General features: G+C 40.8%; 2 protein-coding genes across 2 annotated transcripts; one reads left to right on the top strand and one right to left on the bottom strand.

The window, feature by feature from the left end:
• The first annotated feature begins 316 nt into the window (after positions 1-316).
• Positions 317-1,748, top strand: LOC310929378 (G0/G1 switch protein 2-like). Its single transcript, XM_083892116.1, has 2 exons — positions 317-419; positions 748-1,748. The coding sequence occupies exon 2, from the start codon at positions 757-759 to the stop codon at positions 1,126-1,128; it is 372 nt and encodes a 123-aa protein (XP_083748242.1). The 5' UTR covers positions 317-419; positions 748-756; the 3' UTR covers positions 1,129-1,748.
• A 5,509-nt stretch (positions 1,749-7,257) lies between these two features.
• Positions 7,258-17,464, bottom strand: ldlrad2 (low density lipoprotein receptor class A domain containing 2; the record flags this gene model as incomplete). The annotated part of the gene is made up of 5 exons (XM_083891930.1): positions 7,258-7,562; positions 10,232-10,372; positions 12,963-13,112; positions 13,881-14,366; positions 17,377-17,464. 5 exons carry the CDS (start codon positions 17,462-17,464, stop codon positions 7,258-7,260), a joined length of 1,170 nt encoding a protein of 389 aa, XP_083748056.1.
• Positions 17,465-19,004: the final 1,540 nt, after the last annotated feature.

The following is a 19,004-nucleotide window of genomic DNA, read 5'->3' as shown; positions in this document are numbered from 1 at the left end:
AATCTGTTTCTGTTGTTAATATTTTATCCTATGACCTTGCTCTAAGTTGTATTTCCTTTTAATCCTTCTTTAAATATACATATGTGCTTCCTCTCTTCAAATTGAAACCACTGAATGACTACTGTGATACAACATGGCCTTGTCTTTAAACGTGAGTTTTTGTATCAAAAGCACCCTCATGTTCTCACAGTAAGCTGCTGTAATCACAGCAGTAAACTTCCACACATTGGATCAAAGTTTTTTTTTGTGTGCTGGCTCCACACTTCATGAATATTCAGCAGTGGTCACAGTGAGGGTGGAGAGAGTGAGGCTTTAAATGGCCACGCTCAGGATCCAGTTAAAGGTGTGTGCTGCTGCAAACTAGAAGCTGGATTTGTTTAAAGCCTTTGTGACTGGAACAAACATTAAACCTTGTCAAGGTAAGGTATTTTTATTTTGTTTTACTTTTGAAACATTAGTTTTTAAAAGACTATACTGCATGTAAAACAGAGTAAATGACAATTGTTTTTGTTGTAGTGTATTTCTAGTAGCTGTTTTGTTGTATTTCATCTTAAACGTATTTTAGATTTTATGCTTAGGTTTCGTTTCGTTCATATTTCTGCTTCTTGCACCCTCGTCATGTTTGATAGTATTGCTTGACAGAGGCAGAATAATAACATCACAATGATAAAAGTTATGCACTGCAGCTTTGCTTTACTGTTATGTAATTTTAAATATGAATTCACGTTTTCTTCTCTTGTAACATAGCCTGTGAAGATGGAGACCATGCAGGAGTTCATCCCCTTTGCTAAAGAGATGCTGAGTCAGAAACCCAGACGGGGTATGCTGAAGATCTACCTGCTGGGCACCGTGATTGCTGTGCTGGGGTCGATTATCGGGTTGGTCGAGAGCGTGTGTCACCCCTTCTCTGCTGGTCAGCCGCTGGATGCAGATCTGCTCCTCATGTTTGAACAGAGAACTGTTCAGGCTGAGACGCAGCACACAGCGAAAGGTCAGGAAGAAGATGACGAGGTGGAGAAGAAAGAAGAGAAGGAGCTGACTCATAAAAATGGGGCCATCACTGAGACCCTCACCAATACTCAAAGACCCATCTGTCGAAGCATGGCCACCCGGCTGCATGCTTCTTAAAGACAAAAGGGTTGACCCTGCAGTGACTTGACTTATTTATTAGGGAACTTCTCCTGCCACACCAATGGGTTGTGCAACATGCACACACTTTAAAGCTTTACAGACAGACTGTCCTGCCACCAAATCTAAAGATTCCTCCAGGTGCTGTTGAATGTTTTTAGCATGTTGGCAAACACAGAGGCCTCACTGGCTGCCTGGAAGAGACAAGCCTTTCTGAGCAAACCCTTATGCTCACATTCAATCAGTCAATGATACAGTAGAACTGAATTGTACAAGAAATTAAGCAATTGTTTTGTCATTTCTCATGTTCAATAGCACATGAAAATCACTGAATCTCACAATACTCAATCAAAAACATTTTTATTATTTGAAAGTTCAAATCATAAACTCTTTACATTACAATATCAAACGTATAAATTTCTCTCATATTCCTCGCTGACATAAGCTTCTGTTTGAAAAGTGAATGGTAGATAATAAAACATCCTACAATGCGATCATTAGAACCTATTAATTTTGCTTTAATGCAAAAAAATGAAGTATGAATGGTATCCGGAGGCTTGGCTGCACAAGCTGCTGTGTAGCCCCCTCTGGTGGTGGATGTGTCTCAACAACATACAGCAAGAGAGGAACAGTTGTTGTAAAGGACTTGCTGTGTGTAAACACTGTAAATATACTTTAATCCTTTTTTGCATTTATTTATTGAGCCTGGTTTTAGGTTCGCGCTTGTTTGTTCTTACTTTCTCGATGTTTGCTTCAATAAATATCTGTCTGATTTTGTACCAAAATCATGATTTTGTGTTCTGTCTGTCTGTCTACATATGATCGACATAAGTATTCAGACACTTTGCAATGTTTCATGATTATCCTCAAAACGGTTTTCCACATCTTAAGTGGAGTTCACCTGTGGTGAGTTCACTTGATTGGACATGGAAGACACACACAGCTGACAGTGCTGACCAAACTTTTAACTGAAAGTTCCCCAAAGCCATAGAGGCCTATTTTATGGCACCGTAATCCACAATTATTTACATTTTGGAAAACTAAGTGTACCAAATTAGCTATTATCTGTCCTTTTGCAACTGACAGCATTATTGCATGGTAAAAATAATAATGCAACAATTCACAATCCTCAGTCATCACTCCTGCAGCCTTCGTACTTCATATTATGAGTTGTGTCTAAATGCAGCTCATGTGTGAGCAACAGAGGGACTTCAACTGGCTTTGGCAGAAACACATTGGTGAGTCAAACTCCTGGGGTTCTTGAAAATAGAGAAAAACGCCCCACTTTTGAGTGGTGAATAAAAATAAATGTATTTCAGATTGAACAGAATAAGGTGTATATAGTCTTTAAAGAGTCTTTGGAGCATTTTAATGTTCAGAGGTTTAGATACTAGGAAAATTCCCCCAAAGACCAGACACTGATGTAGGGTGAAGAAATTTTGAAATAAATCACATCTATTTGTGTAGCACCAAATCACAACATACATTGGCACTTTACATAGAAAGGCCTTACAAAATTATAGAGATAAACAAATCAGCTCACCCCAATGAGCTGCTCTGTTGGTAAGAATTAAAGATTTTAATTTGATTCTGTCAGAAAAAAACAGTCGTCATTAGAAGTCAAGAAACAGCCATGTGTCCTTGTAGACGGATTGAAGACCACAACTCTATTCTCGACCATTTGTAATGGTTTCACTGCACATTGCTCACTCAGATAGCACAGGGTGACAATGGGACAATGGTGCTTGACACTTGAACACACATGAGTGGGAGGCCAATAAAACCCTGAGTTAACAGGGTCTCTTTAGTCTGAAAATAATGCATGGATTGAACATAAAGCAGCCTGAATAATGTCAAAACAGAGCTGAACTTTATGACATTTTTATGAATGTGTTCATTGAAAATATTGGATTCATAAGTGTAGGTTAGATGTAAATGAAAAGCTTTACAGAGTTGATGTGATGTTAGTTTTGCTTATAAAAGATAACAAAAAGAATACAGATGTCCCCTGTGACAGAACCCCGCCAGCAGCACAACATACTAATTAAACTAAGGGTCATAGGTCAGTTAAAGAAAGTAAAATCAAAGTGACAAAGAGGCTGGGAGAGATTTATTTTCTCTGTCTGTCATAGAAAGAGGGATTTGACTTGAAAGGTTGCCAGTGGATACCAGAGGCAAAACACAGTAAGAAGCTGCTGACTCTGTGCCAGTTCCTCGCCAGTGTCAACCGAGCAGCGTCTGAGTCACACAAAGACTCAGTACACACAAGAGTGCAGACCAGGACCTGATTACATCCTGGTCTGAAATGTGATCCTGGTTTTTATAAACACCATGTGTGGCATTTACGGGCCAATATGCAACATTCTGCATCACAGGATGTTGTGCAACTTGGTTACTTAGGGCTGCGTTTAAGTGCTGTCGGAAACACTAGACCCCAGTATGACATTGCTTTGCTGTTTACCGCTTAGGTTTTCTGAACGATCTGAGCTCAGGATGTCATGTATATGATAAGCATGTCACAAAGTTCCACTCGCACTAAGTCATAGACAGAAGGTCACTTAAAGTGTGATCTAAAACCAAAGAAAAGGCTTCAGAGAATGAAAGACCAGGGTTAATATTGACATACATTTTCATGATTTAGAGCTATGAGCTGTGTAAGGTCCTCAAAATGACTTGCATACATTATGTTCATACATCTGTTACTGTTTTTTTAATTTATCATTATTATTAGGCATTGGGTGTAACAATTACCTTTTCTGATGTGCATGCTTAATTGTGATGAGTAATGCAACTCTTTTTATCAGTGGAATCTTCCACAAATATACAGCAAGTGATACTGTTTGTTGTATTTCTTACTTCCCTCTATCATGGGCTGTATTTATGAAGTCTGTGAAGCCAACGTGGAAGTGTCTGAAACCTACCCTCGAAACGGGAGTGGGTGATATGACTGTGGGTTGTCACATGACCTCAGCTGTTGATAGAGAAAAAAAAAGTGAATTCAGAAAAATCAGCATACAGTATTTCAATAGTGCGGCATTTATTAAAACTTTACAGTATATACAGTACATAACCAAAACTTACACTAAGTTCACCGTTAGTCCATCTCTGAGTACTACACATTAAAAAAACCCATAAAAACTGTATAATTTAAGGGAAAGAAAACCTTTATTGTGTTCTTAATAATAATAATAATTAACACAGTTCTTCTTTATTTACATTATGGTGCAGTTAGCGGACATGTCACATGTCAGCTTTGTTCAAGAAAGTGTCATGAATTTCTATCCTTTCAAGAAAAATCGGTTCATTCAAGATCTTTATTAAGATATGAAACTAATCTGCTTTAAAGGTGCATTATATTTTGACAGGACCAGAACACCAGGTCTGGCTCTCTAGTGTTGTGTTGGAGATTCCCTTCAGGAAGGCATATAGCGACAGCTATTTCAACTCAGAACCTTCTCTATATTATAGAAGTCTTTGTCCAATTATCCAAATATAATCCACTTCAGTATGGTGACGAGCTGCTGTTTGACCGTGTCTGAGTTTAGTTTTTGATAGTTTTGGTGTTAAATGAATCACAGTTAATGCGGACCAGAGGATTTCAACAAACAAAATGACGCATTTGGACTTTATGATGGAGGAAGCGTTGGATCAGCAACTCCTGTGTGATGGAAAACGGCTGATTTTCACTTTGGGTTTTGGTGCAGGGGAGTGAGCAGTTTACAAAGAGACCACAGACCAACAGACATCAAATATATATTAGACTTATGCTGGTGTAGATTTTATTTGTTCAGTGGCATAAGTTTTCACCCAGCTGACACTTGAAAAATTCTGATCTATCAAATGTGAGGACAGTCTCGCTTGGAGTATGTCTGAGTGAGAGCTCAGTGGATGTGAATTATACAGTGTATGTGTGTGTGTGTGTGTGTGTGTTGTCTTATGAATGTAAGGCTGCGTGTACATTCCTGTACAGAGTGATAAGAGAGACTACACGTTGCAGCGTGCTGCAGCCCCGGAAAACTGGAGGTCTGAAAACACAGTGTTTGTGTTAAACGTGGGCTCTTATGCCTTTAGGACAATAATCAAACCAGCTGTGAAATGGAGTTGAGCAACACTCACTCTCAGTGAGGCCGGGGAAAGTTTATGAAGCTACTCCATCTAGAGGATACCAAGAAAATTTCCCTGGCAGACACATGAACACATGAAGACTCAGTCTGTGCACATGGACAGAAACTAAAGCACGGCATTTATACTGTAGTAAATAAAACCAAATGTCTGCTACATTTTACACAATGCCGATTGCAGCTTCATGCTCTTCTCTCCATGTGTGTGACTCTTTCTCTCTGTTTTGTTGTGTTTGTGAGGACATCCCCCACGGCACACAAGCAGATTGCTGTTAATGGTTTTAAAATGATTATACTCAATAATACTTTCTTCAATTTGTGAGTGGGTTGGTGGGTGATATTGTGGGAACGGCTGTGTTTCGTCAGGTTTAACTCGTCCTTGTAAACTGCCCTCAGTTGTCAACCAGGAAAGGGATTTTTAAAGCTCTTTGGCATTACTAATCAATAACTCCACAATAATCTTTCTCTGTAATCTAAATCAAGTGATCTGAGAGGGAACTTGATCCCTGCTCGTCCTCCACGGTCTGTATCCTTGCCTGGGGAATTCTGACCAATCACAAGGCAATGCATCTAATGGTTCTTCTACTAAGTAGCTGTAAATACAGTACATGGCCTTTCCTGGAAAGCTGGCAATTCCAGCTTTATTAACAACAGCCTGTGCTGCAAATGAATTGAGTTTCTCTGTCCATTCTCGTCTGGTGGGAGTGGATTAGGACACAAAGCCGCCAAATATTAGCATTAAATGACGTGGGTGTGGCATCCAACAATTAACTATTTTTCTATTGATCCTGCCTTTACATTTACTGAAGGTGCTCATTATGAATTTTGATTTAATTTCAATTTTTCCAGTTTCACTCCTCAAAAATGGGCCAATTCCAACAGTTGACTTTCACTCTTACAGATTTTTTAATCTGTTTTTGACTAGGTTTAATTTGCTGTACATTTATGTATTGTGTGTACATAATTACTTACTACTACTAAGCCGTAAATGATTTGTGCTCCTCTGTACAGACCTCACATTGACTTAAACAGCATGACAATGAACTGCTGGGAGGAGGAATTTCTCCAGGGGAGAACAGCTGTTGTCAGTGGGTGGTAGTTCTGTGACTGTGTCCTCGACATGTGTTCATGGCAGACCTTTGGTGTAAACTGGAGTTACACTGTTAACTGTTACTTCAGTAGACAGAGGATGGTTGAGGTTTGGACTGCATTTCTGAAATGTTAGAGAGAGTCTCTAAACAGCTCCATTATAGTATGTAAGAGGAAAACGTGTGCAGTGAGCATGTTTCTTGAGTCAAAGAATGCTTCATCATTTCCTTTCACATACATTCATATGTTCATTCAATCCACAGTCACACTGTACCCTGCTCTACCTTCTTTTAACAACATGAATGCAGCAGTCTCATCACCTGCATCATCACGCTTAAAGCCAACCCTGTCTCCTAAAAATGACATTTCCACTCAACTAAACTGCATTCTCAATTATGTTAACAAATGAAGGTGATAATAACCATTGTCTGGTCATGTACAGTATGTGGTTAGGTTTAGACACAGAGAGCACCTGTTTGGGGGAGGGAAAAGATCATGGTATTTCCTCATAGCATCAACATCTTCTAAATGAAAACACATCACATTATGTGGTCTGGCAGAAGTCTTGCTCTCCATAAAGACACACTGGTATATGTCCTGATAACAGATCCTCCAACGCTCGGTCTTGAACTGTGTTCGACTCCTCACCACCATCTCCTCCACCTCCATGTGAGAATTTCACTTCAAATAATCCAGAGAGAAAAAAATCTTCCTCAAGAAACATAATTGAGACAGCAAATTAGTTGTGTGGGAATGTATTTTCCCATGAGACAGAACTGTTAAAGCACACGAACCAAAGGTTAACCAGTTGCCTTTAGCTCTGGTACACTGGACCACATCGGTCCAACCTGCTCTGAAAGGATTGAGGGTCGTGTTACGCTGATCATGGCTCAGCATAAGTGTCTTCAATAGTGCTTTTCTAAACAGCTGCTGTAGTAACATTCTCATCCGCACTGTTGCCGGTGGCTGCCACGCCAGTCGGGATCCCGTTGCCCGGTGTGTGTGGCGTCACCTTTGCCAGTCGGTGCTCCTTGCTGTGGATGCAGTTACGGGAGCAGAGCTGGCAGGAGGCACATGCCAAGTTGCAGCAGGGTAGGAAGCGACAGATACTGATGCGCCATAGGAACCAGCCAGGTGACCAGCAGCACCAGCACAGCGCCAAGCCACCTGCCACCACAGCTAAGACGACGTAGAGAACCAACAGGGACAGAGAGGAAGGCGAGTCTGGAAACAAGAGAGAAGCAATAGAATTATCCTGAGTCACATATAGCAGTCATTTTTACGTCATCATACTCTAGGAAAAAGACAGAAATGGACAAAGTCTTTCATCCACATTTTGTGTTAAATTATGTCATTGTAAGCCCCTCTGTGAGGCACACAATGACAAAACAGAGCAATGCCACCGGAATTCCTGGGGGGCAGTATCGAGTAAATAGTCCAATCAGTCAGAAGTCTTTTTTTTATAGGTATTTAAAACTATTACTCAGTGGCATGTTGAGGGATGCAGCGTGTTTGATTCGGGGTCGTACCTATGTTCCTCTTTTTTCTCAAAAAAGGTCCTATGTTACCCACTTTGTGGAAGCCTGGGTGTGGAGCTCCAGGGTAAAGGGTTAGGGTAAGTGTAAGGGTAAGGGTTAGGGGTAGGGGTTGGGTTAGGGTTAGGGTAAGGGGTAGGGTAAGGGGTAGGGTCCTATGTAAGCAGAAAGTCAACGTGTGCTACCGGATAAAACGTCCGCTGCCTAGCAACAGTACCAAACAACAACTTTCCGCATTGGTCTTAAAGTTGCTGTCCATCTCTCAGTGTTTCACGTACTGGGACAGCCATCCCAGCTCCACCAGAAACACCGGGAGGGCTTTTCCCCTGGGTTACCACTCTTTCCATGGGCTTATCTTTTGCCCTTCACAAAGCGATCCCTCGTGTTTTTCCACATCCTGTGGCAAAAGCCATCGTCTTTTTGTAACGTGGTAAAAATCACGTTACAAAAAGTCATACAAATGCGTGTACAACCCTGTCCTGGCTCAGGCCCCTACCTCCCACCCTTCAACAATGGCGAGAGGGTCTAAAGAAAGTTTATTTAATGGAGAAGATCACTGCAAAACTCCGTTTTTGGTTTTGTGGGCCCTCGCCCTTTCCCCCTTTGGATGGCCAGACAGATGATCTGGTAGTGGCTTGTTGTAAGAAGCTGTGTCTGTTTTTGTCATTTTGTGGGGGTCACCTGTCGAATGTACCTTGCTCCCTCTATTCGAGGTTTGACTTATTTGGGATGTCCAATCGTGTGGTAGACCTTGACTAGGATTGTATGTTTTCTGAGACACTAATTGTTCTTTTTTGTTGTTTGTTTTTTTTGTTTCTTTTCCTTTCTTCTCTGATGTTGTTTTTTTTATATATATATATATATATATATATATACATATGTATATATATATATATACATATGCATATATATATATATATATATATATATGCATAACTTTAAATAAAGTAAAAAAAAAAACAAATGCGTGTACAAGCAGACCTGCTAGGCCAGTCTTCCACTGAAAATGAAGAGTTGGCACGTGCTGCAGATGACAAAGTTACAAAAATTCAGAGGTGTGCGCCCAAGCGCCACGACACCTTTAGGAGCTGACACACCTGGTCCGACAAGGGATATGACGTCATTTTTGTATGGCACACCAAGTCGCACAGGAGTCGCACAGGAGTGTGGACAGTCTCTGAGGGACTGCATATGTGAATGCAAATGTTCCCAGAAGTTGTACTAGACATTCTCTGGAGATTCCCCTGCTGGGTTCCCCCGTCTAATCTCCAGATAATGTCAAAGTGAGGACATGTGAGAACACAGAGGATTCACCGTGGGTGAATGTGTGAGTACCACCCACTTGCCTGGATCCTCCAGAGATCCCCCTGTTGTGAAAGCATCTCACCCACCAGGCATTCTCCCACTGTGTTCATCATATGTGAATGGCAAACACATGAGGGGAGTTCTTCTAACCAGAAGGCTTGGGGTTCAATCCCTGGCTCCTTGGGAATGAATTATGTGAAAATTGTCTGCCTCATAGGGACATTTTGGGAAACATGATAGTGATATTGATAGTAAATTAAGCATCTGAGGGTTTTGAGCTGAATTGGGCTCAAACAGATTATTGAGTTTTTTATTAAGTTTTATTTGAATTATTATTTTATTTTCTACATATCAGACAAACATTGTTCCGATATTTTAGTCTAAGTTAATACACAAGGGTGATGCACCGGTAGAGCCGGCAGCGACTGAGATGTGGTGGATATCATGAGTCATTTAATTTGCTCACTGTGGAATAAATGAACCATATGGCGCAGTAACCATTAAGATTCCCAACGATTATACTTTTAGGTAATACAATCCATTCAGCCACAGCCAAACAAGTTGCCAGTGAGGCAGGCTGTTGGGTCACCCAGGCTGAGCTCTTTTTCTGTGGGCACATCCAGGGTTTATTCACATGGATCTGAGCTAATAAAAAGCTGCAAACCTGCACACTGGGCAAATCCCCCTCAGCCTCTCTCAGTCTGAAAAGAAGAATGGCTGTTTTCTTAGAAGCAGTAAGAAACCAGTCTGGCTCAGACTGTCTCTGTTTGCACCTCTGACACTGGAATAGAGACAGATCACTCAAAAGGCTGCTCTTTGCTGTGAGAATCCATCTATAGGTTTACGAGTGTTAAGCTGAAATTCAATGGCCACCTTCATCAGCTTTACACCCAGTTATCTGGCTACTTTGCATCCAAAAGAGGCACTTAGTTAATCCTCTGACTGCAGGACATAAACATGCATTTTACAGTCACTCATTCTTCTCTCCATCCTAAAACAGGAAGTTTAGCTATTGGCTGAATTAAGACTCATTTCAAGGCGAAGGTCACTCACCTGTTACTGACTCATGGCTAGGAGCGCTGTCTGGCACGCCACAATTCATATGAGTGGGAAGTGGAATCGTGGCGGGATTCACAAAGGTTGGGGGTGTAGTGACGACAGGCGGTGGAGGTTCAGGAGGTAAAAGCTGACCTGCTGAAAAAGGACAGCTTTGGGTCAACTATCAAACAGTAAGAATTGTCATGTCTCGACCGACAAAAGCAACCAGGGTTTAATGTGTTAGGATGCCTCAGAGTTAGATCTCGCGTTTTTTTCCCCTCCCAACACTTACTGTTATGCCAAGGTCTGTTGAGAAAACAGGCAGCAGTTTGTCCAAAATGACAAATATATCTCCACTGGCAGGGAAATCAAGTGTGGTGTACTGCAAGGGTCAATATTGGGACCGATCCTTTTCATTTTGTACATTAATGACATTTGTTGTTGAGTAAGCAAACTTGCACACATTGCTGAGTCATGTGAGTATGTGTATGTATGTGCATGGTTATTAATAGGGGTGTGAATGTGGTTATTAGTTATGGGCGGATTCTGAATTCTGTCATATCTCAACGATTTTTAATATTGTTGTGCTTTCATCTGTTCTTAATGCCCAGGGACTACAGGCGGAAATTAGCAAAATTGCTATAACCTGGCGCAATACATTTTTTCTTGTTTTACGAGAGTTTTTTAATGCATTGTCCCTGTTTTAAATAAATGAACTCCTATCCAATCCTCGTAAACTTATGAAATGTGTGCTTTTTGCTGATTTTACTGGTATTATTTGTTCTGCAAATGATTTACTACATCACACATTAAATGAATAAACTCAAATATTGGTTTGAGTTAAACAAATAGTCACTAAACTTGGACAAAACTAAAAATATGTTGTTTGGAAGACAGAAAATCAAAGTTCAAATTATAACCGATAATGTATTTATTGGTAGAGTGGAACAAACAACATTTGTAGGTGTGATAGTAGACAAATAGATCTGCTGGAAACCTCATATATAAGCACCTACAGATTACATTGAACAAAATCATTTTTATAGGTCCAACTCCAAAACACTACATCAGCCAGATCGGGCAATAAAGTATAAATGGTGATTTTGGCATTGTATGCAGAGATCAGGAAGCTAGAGCTCAGGTTTCTTTGCTAATCAGGAGATATTGGTTGCACCTGTGTTGTTGTCCCACAGCTGAGGATAATCAGCCTGGGAGGTTTTATATGCAGGTTGGAGGTTGTATGTTCAGTTGGGCTTTAATCACCAGGGGTTTAACATCTTTGGGTGACGTTCTGTGTTTTCTGTTTTGAGTGGGATTCTGAGTTGGATTCTGAGTTGGGAAGTGTGTTTCCTCTTTGGGTGTTTCGTTTCTCTTTGTGCCCGTCTGGCAACTCACACTTTACTTTCATGTTCTGGGTGCATTTCCTTTGTCTATTATTATTATTATTATTTGACGGAAAAAGCGGCTGGCTTTGGGAAGTGTTATTCACACTGCCAACTTTTAGAAGCCCTACAACAGTCGTTATATATCTATATGTGTTCATGTATTTTCAGGGGAGAAGCTGAATTCTCCTTCCACCTTAGATCGGTTGAATTACTCTAATGCAGGGGTCTCAAACTGGCGGCCCCCCAATCGATTACATGCGGCCCCCCCACTTAAAGGGATAGTTCGGAATTTTGAACATAAGACCTATTTTCCGACTCAGCCGGTGTGATGGAGACGTCTGGAGACGTTTTCAAGAAATTTCATTCAGTTCTTCTAGTTGCGGAGTTCGCTGATGCTATGGCTAGCGCAAGTCAATGATACAAGTTAGCATGGCATTAAAAACACTCATACCGACTCCACAGTGCACCCGAGGCAAATCGATTGTAACGGCAGACTATCGATGTACATATCTGTGTTGATAGAATAATATTTGAAACAAAACTAATGTCGCATCGCATGATTTTTGAGGGACTACTTTCTCAGGACTGATCCCGCTGCCGGAAGTATGACGCGCTGATGCTGCTGCTGAGACATAGTCGATAGTCTGCCGTTACAATCGATTTGCCTCGGGTGCACTGTGGAGTTGGTATGAGTGTTTTTAATGCCATGCTAACTTGTATCATTGACTTGCGCTAGCCATAGCATCAGCGAACTCGGCAACTAGTAGAACTGAATGAAATTTCTTAAACGTCTCCAGACGTCTCCATCACGCCGGCTGAGTTGGAAAATAGGTCTTATGTCCAAAATTCCGAACTATCACTTTAATATCATGTTTTAATGAAAACATGGCCCACGACCTCACCGTCTTTTAAACACAGTGTGCAGCTGAGGCACAGCTGCCAGCGAGGTGATAGAATATAATATACGTTTGTTTTTAATAACGGTAATAATAAGACATTTGATCATAATTATCACATTCTTAAATGTATCGTATACAACATTCAATTACATATATAAATACACTTGTCAGGGCCTAAGCCACGAATGGCAGTGCCGAAAATGTCTGTTTGATATTAATACATTAATTTTGCATCATAAATAGTATTATTAAGTATATGTGTGATATCATGATGCAATATTGTGAACAGTTTTTGTTCTCTAGGGTGGCCCCCAGGTCATTTGAGTTTGAGACCCCTGCTCTAATGCTAAAAGGCTTTTACATAATTATTGATCAATAACACAAAATGCTTGTTATGCTGTCTACCTGAACTTTAAGTGCGAGTTTATCTTTAAAATGATGCCACAGCATCACCTCACTGACCTTTGCAGCCAGTGGTCAGGTTTTCCTCCAGGTCACTTCCATCCCCGCAGTTGTCGATGCCTTTATCATCGCATACCAGGCTGAGAGGGATACACTTTCCATTCCTGCAGGTGAAGTAGGGCTCACTGCGGCACTCTGATTGATTGAAACCTGAGAAGCAAGATGATAATCAGAATAATGATCTATTCTAGTCTAATGGCAACAAACGTATTCTCAAAATATCCTCCACATCCAAGCAGGGTGGATTTTATTAGGTGGGTCTTCTTTCAAGTGGCTAAAATATGTTTTTCCTTCTGTTCTCACTGGCAGCCGTGTTTTCAGAGAGCCAGTTAAAACACCATGACCCAACCCTGCAAACGTCTCAGCGCTATTCTGTGTTCATTAGACGTATATGTAGTGAATTAAATGAACAAAACAAACTGATATGTTGACACTGGGGTAGTTTAACATAACCCAGACTAGTGACCCCCCCAAAAAAACCCTATACATTCTGACAGCTATCACTGATCTAAAGTGTTTGCTCAGTGACATCAGTCTCTCAGCCTCATGCTCTAAATCTAAAGAAACGTTTCAAGTATTGCACAGCATAGCCACAACTCCACAAAGAGCTGGTCCTCCTCTTTACTCATGAGGTTACACTGTTCCTTAAACCCTCAGAAAATGTGTTCATGAGGTGTTTTAAAGAGGAGAGAGCTAAATATTCACAAAACAATATTCACCATATTATCATAATATCATTAACACTAGGGGAGAACCTTTTTTCTTTTAAAATCATACACTAACTGTACAAAAACAAAAACAAAAGAGAGCAAGGTTATTTCTGACCTGGAAACTGCCTCATTACAGCAGTTATTTGCTTTGCATCATTTACATAATTTCATACAATGTTATACTAAATGTAGTCCGCATCTCTCTTACCTAGTCTGAAAGAGGTGAAGTCCCCCACAAAGTCCACTCTGGGTTGAGTCCCTCTGGTCACCAGCCTCAGAGTCAGGTAGTTTCCTGTTGACAGCACGGGCCGAGGCGGGCTCTTCCCGCAAAGAGGAGGCCCGAGGGCAGGCGAGCTCCTATCACGTCCATCATAGAACTGAACGTATGAGCCAGCGTGACACGGGTCCCCCGAGCTTTCACCAGAGGTGGGCTCTAGTCTCGGGTTGATGGCGGCAGAGTCACGGGGAGACTCTGGGAAGAAAGGGGCCGGGCTAAGAGGAGCCACTCGCAGCAAACTGTAGACCAGGAAGAAACGGAAGTGGAACTGGACTTTGTCTTTGGGAGAGATGGCCTGCATCGTGAGGTGGCAGTCGGTCGTCATGGTGACAAAGTAGTACTTCTTAGATTCCTGGTGTGAGTTGACAATCATGCCGTCACCTCGGATTGTCTGACCGCAGAAGTCCACCACATTCACTGACAGGGGAAAAAAAACACCTGAGACACAAACTCATACATAAAGCATTTCTATAATAAAATAAGTAAAAAAATACTGTATATGACTTAAACATGGAGACAACAGTGGATTAACAACAACTGTGTGCCATGATATAATATACCTATGGACTTTGGTGAAAAAGGCTTTCTAATATGAAGATTCATGGACGTAAACAGGGTAGATTTTTTATTAGGTGGTCTTTAAGTTGCTAAAATATATGTGCATCTATACTAATACATGTAAAACTTATCGTGTGACCATTCAGGTTCACTGTGCCTACATTTGCTGGTGGAAACAAGAGGCAGTTTCTCTCTCGTTTGTGGCTGTTTTCAGAAAGTTCTACTAACAAGAAACAATGTGGAAAAATAATCAAGCAAGGATTACTGTCACGACAGAAGTGAAACGAGTGAAAGTGAAAGTAAAGTGTAAACAGAGCTTTTTATTTACAGCTGAGTTTAGGCCGATAAGAGTGTGACTCAGAGCAGAATTAATGTTTTTTTAATTGAGGACAGAGTTGTCTGAATGTAGCCATAGCAAGTCAGGGAAGTATGCTGGCCCCCACATACCAGAAAGGATGTTCTCCGTCTTTGTTTTGTGTGTAACCATTTGCTTCAAAAACATGACAAGCATGCTCTGGTTGGTCTGTCTGTTCGGGGTGTCTACAGTATGTATACAGCAAGTGCCTAAAGTACATATAAAAGGCTTATTCTAAAGCCACAATGGTAAAGAGAAATTTTGCCAAAAGTCTTTGTTACACTGGCAGAGGCACAGACCAGTGTGGACCACATCAGCATGCTGATGGCTTTGAAAAGCAGCTCACTGCTCATCCACAGGCAGAACCCGGACAGATGGGTTGGCAGATCTGGCTCAACCAGCAGCCCACACAATGCCACCCACACCACCCCCTGCCTCTGGGCCGCAGGCCAAATAATGAGAAAATTTACGACCACCCCTGGAGTTTATTAGCTCTGTTTCCCTGGGAGACGGCTAGATCCTCCTGCACTGACCTCCAGGAATGTCCCAAAGCCTGGGAGCCCCTGTTGGTGGGAAGCAGCTTATCCCCTCTTCACCGCACAAGCAAATACAAAAGCACCAGAGATGGCGTTCAAAACAAGGGTGACCAGAGGACACCAAGTCTCCAATGGACGTTTTTTTTTTGTTTTTTTTTCTTACAGGCAGTGACTGTTTTTAAAGACTCTGACTGTAAATGGAGTCCAGAGTTTCAGAGAGCGAACAGAGGCCAAATGGAATCAACGTTCTGAAGACACTGTTGAGGTGTGTGGAAAAGGAGAGCAATTTTTGCTTTCTATGTAATAGTCATTTTACTCTCTCCAAATTATTTCACATTGGTTTCTCATTGACCCAAATAGAATTTCTATAGTTAATCACTAGCATCTAATTATTGTTGTTTTGGTCAAACAAGTAGCTCAGAGAACCAAAACAGAGCAATTTTGCACATTTTAGCGCATTTACAGCAGTTTTCTATCCACAATATAATCATCGAGTATCCTGTCTATTGTTCCTGAAGTTCTTCTTTGGTCTCGATTCATTCTAGGGCAAATTAGATGACACACTTGTAAGGCCCTTTTGTTCAAAAACATTAGTCAGAAGCAACACACACTGTGTAGAAGCCACACAATGAAGTCATGTGACCTTTGAATCCTACTACTTTCAGTAGGTCAAATAAAAATAGCAGTCAAATGACATCACCTCCAATTTAACAACTCAAACCGCAAGAGCTGCCGGACAGTGAAGTGCCCCTCAGTCAAAATGAGTCATGTTTACCACCTTCACTCAGAAGATTCATTCAAAACACATCAGAGGACAAACATGTTTAACCACCATGTGCAACTTTACCAGCAATATATAAATGAACATTGTGAAAATTATTTGGACTTTTTATATAGTACATGCAATAAATATATCAATGTGTGAAACTTCTGTGGGCCCAAAGAAACCATACATCGTCTTGTATTGTATTAAGATGTAAACAAGTGTTGTGATCCCAAGTCCCTTCATTTTATATTCTTTTAACTTTAACAGAGTTACATAAAAACCTTACATTTTATGTTTCTGTCAAAAAAAAAGGAACGACGCACACACCAGCTTTAAAAGTGTGGAGGAAACTCAGTTTTCAACAATCACAAGCTGAAGTACAAGTGTTACAATTCACTGCTCATTTCCTGTCTTCCACTATAATAAACAATGACAATATCAGTGACCACCAGTCACTGGACAATCTGAGACTGTACGTGTTTTGACTACTTTGCTGTGTGTATTTACAAGAATACAGATGGAAATGAGTCTATGGCTACAATCTGGCGCAATTACCAATGAATGTTCATTAATGTGTACTTTAGGGCTGAAACAGTTACTCGATTAATCAATTATTAATGGATAATGGAATTAATCGTCAACTATTTTGCTCCATTTAATTATTTAAACTGAATAATTTTTCCTGACATTTCATGGACCAAACGTTAACTCGATGAATCGAGAAAATAATCCACATATTAATTGATTATGAAAATAATAATGTACTTTATTCACAATTAAATAAATGTATAATACTGTCCTTTGTTTGGTTCTGTGATGTTCTGTTTCCTTTGATCTTTCAAGACAGTATACTGAATATATTTGGTTTCTGGTCCAAAAAATGTTTCACAGACAGAATACCTAATAAATTAATCGAATAAATAATGGACAGATAATAGTTGAAAGTTGAAAATAATTGTTCAGTCGCAGATCTGATATATAATATTCAGCTCCCGATGATCATTAAACACATATAGATACACAATCATTCCGCATAGAATACAGAACAACTTAGTATTACATCTGCTGTTGTTACATGTTGTCATAACTTGTACAGCAACAGGTTTCTTTCCTCCACACAGAAAGGTTTCAGCGCAGCACTTGTGCGCCACCGTGACCACGACGCACGGCTGTGCGTCAATGAGTGAGCGTAAAGTAGTTTTTTAGTCTCACCAGTCTCGATGGCCGAGCTGTGCAGAGTCATGCAGCAGAGCAGGAGGAGCAGCCAGCAGCAGCAGCAGCTCTCCACCTGCACCTCCATCATCCAGACCCAGTGCGCACCGCAGAGACACAGACAAAGTGCAGCAGCGTAAAAAACTCACAGCTGGGGCAGTTTGAGATCACACGAACGCATCCTCATCACCATCTTTACTAGTATTACAGAGAACGGCGGGAGTTAGAGGAGGAGAACAACCTCCCTGCTCTCCATCATAAACACGTCTCTCTGACTCTTTACTCCACACATGAACCTCCTCCTTTCTTCACCCTCTGTCCCCTCTCCACCCACGTGTCCTGTCATCTCCATGGCAACTCCTACTATCTACCAGCCCGCCGGAAAAAATACTCCTGTTTGAAAGAAAATTACAAATTTTTACAACAAAGTTTTCTAATTAATTTTTCCAGTCTTTGCTGAGTCAGCGTTCATGATCCTCCATTCCTCCTGTGCCAAGACGCAATCAGATGCTCCCATAAGAATAACAATGCAAGATTGAAAATAAAGCACCTTTAATACATTAAGTTCTTTACACTAACCCTATATAAAGACATAGAAACATACCATAACATGCATACAAATTATGCACATAGACCAATTTAGATCAATAAAAATAAGTAATAAGTCAATCGGAGTTAAAGCTGTAGTGTGTAACTTCTATTGTTCACACAACAATCCTATCACCTCCACATGACTTCCTGTCGCTTAGCAACGTTCCCACACTATGGATTTTTACGTCACACGCAATGGAGGTAAAGTGGAAGCACAGCAGCTACACAGCGCGAGTAAAGCCACACGATTAACTGGACAATGGCAATGAAAACACCAGGATGCACCTATGTAAAGTTTCAGGAGTCGGACTGGGAATTGAAGTTTGTATCACTCTGTAAACCCAAAGTTGTTGCATCTGCATCTCAATCAAGTGTGTTTGTGACTTTGGTAATTCAAATCCTGCATTTAGATTTACCTCAGTGGCACAACATGTACCAGGAATGGCAGCAGTCCGAGCAACAGCTCCTGTGTCCCTTTTGTGTGAATCTGCTGCCCTCTTGTGGAAAAAATCAATACAGATTTGGATTGTGCAAATGTAATACACAAAGTGCAGACAATGGGCATATTTGAGGGGAAGGGTGAATTTCTTGAACATTTGAAGGCAGGGACAAATAAAATATATTATTATTAACATTACTACATGTCTTTGCTAGTTTGAGCACTGACGTGGTTTCCTGGAAATACTTGAACTGTTCACAGAATTTAAAGGTGCTTTCAAAAAGTTTGAGGCCCAAGGCAACTTCCTGGCTGTGCACAAATGTGTGTTTTGTAATCCCCTTGTCTGGAAACAAAAAGAGGTGTGGCACATTTTCTCAACTCCGTACTTCACTGTTATTTTATGATCTAGACAGTAAAAACGCACTCACACATACAGGAGCACAACACAGACGAGCGATGTGCTCGTTATGATTACTAGATGGTAATCTCGTAATTTATGTTGCACGCTGTGCCAAAAACACACCCACGATTAATGAAGACTTCTTGAGAAAAATACTTCCAACAGACAACCCTGAGGCAATGGCTCCATCTCTTACAC

The sequence above is a fragment of the Microchirus variegatus genome (assembly GCF_963457635.1).
Source record: "Microchirus variegatus genome assembly, chromosome: 7".
In the NCBI taxonomy this organism is placed as follows: Eukaryota; Metazoa; Chordata; class Actinopteri; order Pleuronectiformes; family Soleidae; genus Microchirus; species Microchirus variegatus.
The sequence above is the reverse complement of the archived record's forward strand: the minus strand, read 5'-3'. Positions and strand labels throughout refer to the sequence as shown.

Coding starts and splice junctions, on each gene's coding strand:
- LOC310929378 (XM_083892116.1), top strand. CDS start 757: ATGGAGACCATGCAGGAGTTCATCCCCTTTGCTAAAGAGATGCTGAGT.